At 35.7% G+C, this 4,470-nt stretch overlaps 1 protein-coding gene across 1 annotated transcript; it reads left to right on the top strand.

Moving 5' to 3' along the window:
* Window positions 1–1,175: 1,175 nt before the first annotated feature.
* Window positions 1,176–1,937, top strand: LOC132181586 (Ubiquitin-like superfamily protein). The gene has a single exon (XM_059594835.2). The coding sequence runs from the start codon at window positions 1,176–1,178 to the stop codon at window positions 1,935–1,937; it is 762 nt and encodes a 253-aa protein (XP_059450818.2).
* Window positions 1,938–4,470: the final 2,533 nt, after the last annotated feature.

The raw sequence follows: 4,470 nt of genomic DNA, 5'->3' as shown, positions 1-4,470 counted from the left end.
TCTGAAGTTTCAGGAATTTTTCAATTTGAACCCCAAAGTTTAAAAATTGGCAATGTATCTCCTAATGTTTCAAAAATTTTCAATTTAAACCTCCTGTTACTAATTTCCGTTAAATTGGATGGAAATCTATGAAATTACGTAATTACCTTCAGGCTTTTTTAAAAAAAATTTTGTCCAATTTAACGGAAATTAGTAACAGAAAGTTTAAATTGAAATTTTTTTAAGCATTGGGGGATACATTGCCAATTTTTAAACTTTTGGGTTCAAATTGAAAAATCCCTTAAACTTCATAGGTAAAGTGAATTTTTCTCAAATATTTATTTATTTTTATATAAACATGCACAAACAGTTCCAAACATGTGAACTAGCAGTCTAGCACATGTTTGGATAGTTCATTTAACGTACTTCATTTACAACACGCCAAACGCTGAAGCAATGTCAAGTTGCCTCCCACTTGGGCTTTGGTAGCCGGCCTGTTGTATGGACTAGAATTGCTGTGTCAGGTTTTGTTATCACACACGTTCTGGACATTGAGCTGTAATCAAGCCAAGTATTGAATGTTCAAGTTCAGTTCGTTCAATTTTTTAGATAATTCATTAAAACTTTGTTTCATTTATTTTTCGAGTGAGCTCAAACTTGTTCACAAGCTACTCAATTAACTTATTCATTCTATATGTAGAGTAAATGTCATGATTATATTTTTTACGACTTCGACTTGTTTAATAAACGAGTTAAATTTTTTTTGTTCAAGCTCTATTCGTTTAATACCTAAGCTTGACCATGAACGATGATCTATTCATTTACAGTCCTAGTTGCACACGGGTGTACTTGGAGTGAGCACCTATATGTGTTTTTGTGAGTGTGTGAGAGTGAGAGAGAGAGAGAGAGAGAGAGAGATAGACAGAAGCTTTGCAGCTAATTTTGCAAGTGGATTCTGCATGAAATCAAGGTCATGGCAAACGATAATTAATGCTATGAGAATGAATTTAGCATACAAATGGGAACACTCATTCTCCTGACATGACTCTAAAACATAAAAATCCCTTCATATATATAGCCAGGAAGCAACAAAAGCTTATTAAGTTCAATAGAGCTAACTTTCCCTAAAAAGACTCTGCTCTTACTTCTTCTTTTCTCTGTGATTCCCACAGACTTAGCAACATCTCATTGACACAATGAGGGTAATCATTGTTATAGGGACACATGAATTTGTCATTGAAGTGGGTCTCCAAGAACCTGTTCTTGATATCAAAAGAAAGATAGAACAACTCTTTGGTGTCCCTTTGGCTTCACAAACTCTCTCTGTATCTGGATGGGAGTTGGTGGATGGTCTTGACATGGAAGACTATCCAATTATCACTGAATGTACAAAAATTGACCTCACCATCAAATCCATGCTTGTTTCACCTCCATCAAACTATTGTAGGAGAATCCAAATTACTGTGAAATTTTCAGGCAGGCAGTTTAACATGGAGGTAGACACATCAGAAACTGTTGGTAGCCTGAAAGAGAAGATTCATATAGTTGATGGAACACCCATCAAAAGAATGTCACTTTTCTGTTCTGGGATAGAGTTAGGACAAGAGTTTCGCAATCTAACCGAGTACGGCGTACGCGAATTTTCCGAAATAATTGTGTTATCCAAGACCATGAATCGTTTGAGGGATGAGCCTTCATCAAGACGGCTGAGTGTAGTGGTGCAAACTTCTTCTAGCTTGCTTAATGCAGCCAGCATTCCTTTGGAAATGAAGGACTCATGCACTGTTAATGAGTTGAGGCAGTTGTTATTGAGCGGAAAACTACTTCCCATTGATGATTATTTGTTTATACACAAGCAGAGGATCATGCATGACAATTGCAGCCTCAAATGGCATGGTGTTGAAGATGGAGACCCTCTCTATGTGTTTAAAGGGACTATTAGTCGCAGTCGAAATTGAGATGTGATAAGTTTAGTATCAATAATCAATAATTAAAGATGGTAATAGGTCTTATATTAGATTTTTATTTTCTTTTTAAATTACAATTAAGAGGAGATTGGAAAAAGAAAAGAAAAGAGAATGATAGATAATTAATAATGCAAATCTAATTATAGTAGACCGAAATTTTTTGCAGTTGGCTGCTCAAATAAGAGATGTCTCAAATAAAATCTAATTTGACCAAACATGTGGTCTTTATAATCTCCGTATCTCGGGTTGTCTGGGCAAGTAGGTTTCATTGGAAGCCTCTCTCATTTGGTGCTTGGCAAGCTATTCGAATTATTGTTGATCTCGATCCGATCCTAGTATTCTATGTTAGGGAAACAAAAAAAGGAAGAAACTAATGGTTTTGTTACACTCCACTCTCTTCGTACTGACACATAATTATTAATTGTTATCTATATCATCAACAAGATAAAGCAAATTGTTAAAAAAAAAAAAAGGAAACAAACTAGGCAATTTCCATTTCCTTCTTCCATTTTGTTTTGGAAGGGAAGTGGGTGTACCGTCTACCCCAAGAAAGATTCAGGCCAAGTGAAGACGAAATTATGGGTGGACCCATCATCTAGGGGATTGACAAAGAGGTAAATATGGGACCCATCTTGGACCCCACAATCCATAAGGGAAACCCCATCTCCATCATCAGTCATGAGAGGTCTAAGATTGGTGTCAAGGATGAGGATCTGACGGTCAAAAGGGAGCTTCTGCTGGGCCTCTATTTCCCTCTTTAGATCGGCGAGGGTGGCATCATTGCTCACCTGGATGTAGAAGAGAGTTCCTGTCAAGTTCTCCACCACCACCTTCATCATCTTCAAAGACATTATAATTGGCTTAATTTGCCCTTCACCATTTTCCACTCTCATACTAAAAGGAGAAAGAGAGAGCCTTTAAGGCAACACGTAGAGTTTTGAAAAGTTCACGTATGCTGCATTCTCGCTAGTTAGTTTGCAAGCATGAATGATAGATGGGGAGTACTGGTTGATAGCGTAGGCAAATGAAATAAGTGTTTCATTTTTTTTATTTTTTATTTTTTTTTTTCCTTTTTTCTTTTTTCTGACTTAAAAAAGGCAGAGGGGATGGCAAAGTATTTACCCTACCTAGGATAAGATATGACCATAATATCACTTGCTCGTTGGGAACCAATAACAAGATCGAGGGGTGTAAATTATGAGAACCGCATGCGTTCTTTTAAACCTGGTTGAAGTGATTCATTGGACTTAAAACAATAAGATATATAAGGTTTTCGGCTCCTATTCTTTAATCTTCTTTTATTTCTTGTTTATTTTCCTCAAAGCTCTCATGTTAGGGCTAAGAAAAAGGATCTGGATCCATACTCAATGATAAAGCTATGAAAAGTAATTTGACCGGATGAACTTTAACAATTTTATAGCTAAGGTCTTTTATTTTTCTAAGAACTATAAAAAAAATATGTGTGGAACTTAGAGTCGGTAATTTTTTACACGATATGTGAACCAGATACAAACTCAACACGCACGAAATTAGCAAGTTGTGAGCCACTAAACCAGGAATTGGTGAAAGAAAATCCTTCCAATTCAATTTATTAAACTAACATATGCCCTTAGAGTAAACGTTCAATATCAAAATCCAGCACATGACCAAATCAACAATCTACAATTAGAGAACCTTTTGACTTGAAAGGAGTGTTCATTCCATGTTTTACAACCCCCGAGGAAAATGAGAACTTTCTCATAGGTTGATTGGTTCCCACTTCACCAACAATAATAGAGTCACGAGGGGCGAGAATTGAATCCCTTAAAATTAAAGCAATACATGTATAATCATGATTTTGTGAGATATGTTATTCCTCTATATCTCATTTATCTCTTTTTCAAATTCACCCCATTGAATATGTAGGATCCACATGTGAGTTCTATAGATCTAATGACAGAATTTTTTTTTTTTTTTAAAAAAAAGATGAAGATAAATGCGAAAGTTCTATAGATCATGTGTTGCCTTATACACATGCTATTGGTCCTTCCCATTTCTCACAAATTCAATGGTGAATTTGAGAATGTTGTTTGAATGGAAGGATCAAGAGGGAGAAAAGATCATTTCTCTATACACTAAATCGATTTTTCAAGCTTTTAAAAGATGTGTTAGAAAGTCAATGAAATGAAAATCAAATATTTAAATCATGTGTGATGTGTAAAATATTTTTCTCCTTTACACCAACTCTCCACTCGCTAGGTGGACCTCCCTAATTTCACTCTAGCTATCAAGCCCAACCCCCCACCGACAGTCACGACTCACGTGGCATATTGCTAATATTGCAAAGCAAAAGTACAATTAAACCCTTGATGCTCACATACAAAGTGAATTTTCTTTTTTGTCTTTTTTATTCCACCCTTAAAATCTGAGTCTCCCCTACTTCTCAGTTCGTTTGTGGAAGAGCTAACTTTGCAGTTTTGTACAATCCCAGTAACAAGAACCAACAAATAGTTTCTCTGTTTCTTAAAGATTTTCAGGTATAGTA

This window comes from Corylus avellana, chromosome 5 (genome assembly GCF_965113065.1).
Source record: "Corylus avellana chromosome 5, dhCorAvel1.hap1.2, whole genome shotgun sequence".
Classification (NCBI taxonomy): Eukaryota; Viridiplantae; Streptophyta; class Magnoliopsida; order Fagales; family Betulaceae; genus Corylus; species Corylus avellana.
Note: the sequence above shows the minus strand (reverse complement) of the source record. Positions and strands in the feature narration are given on the sequence as shown.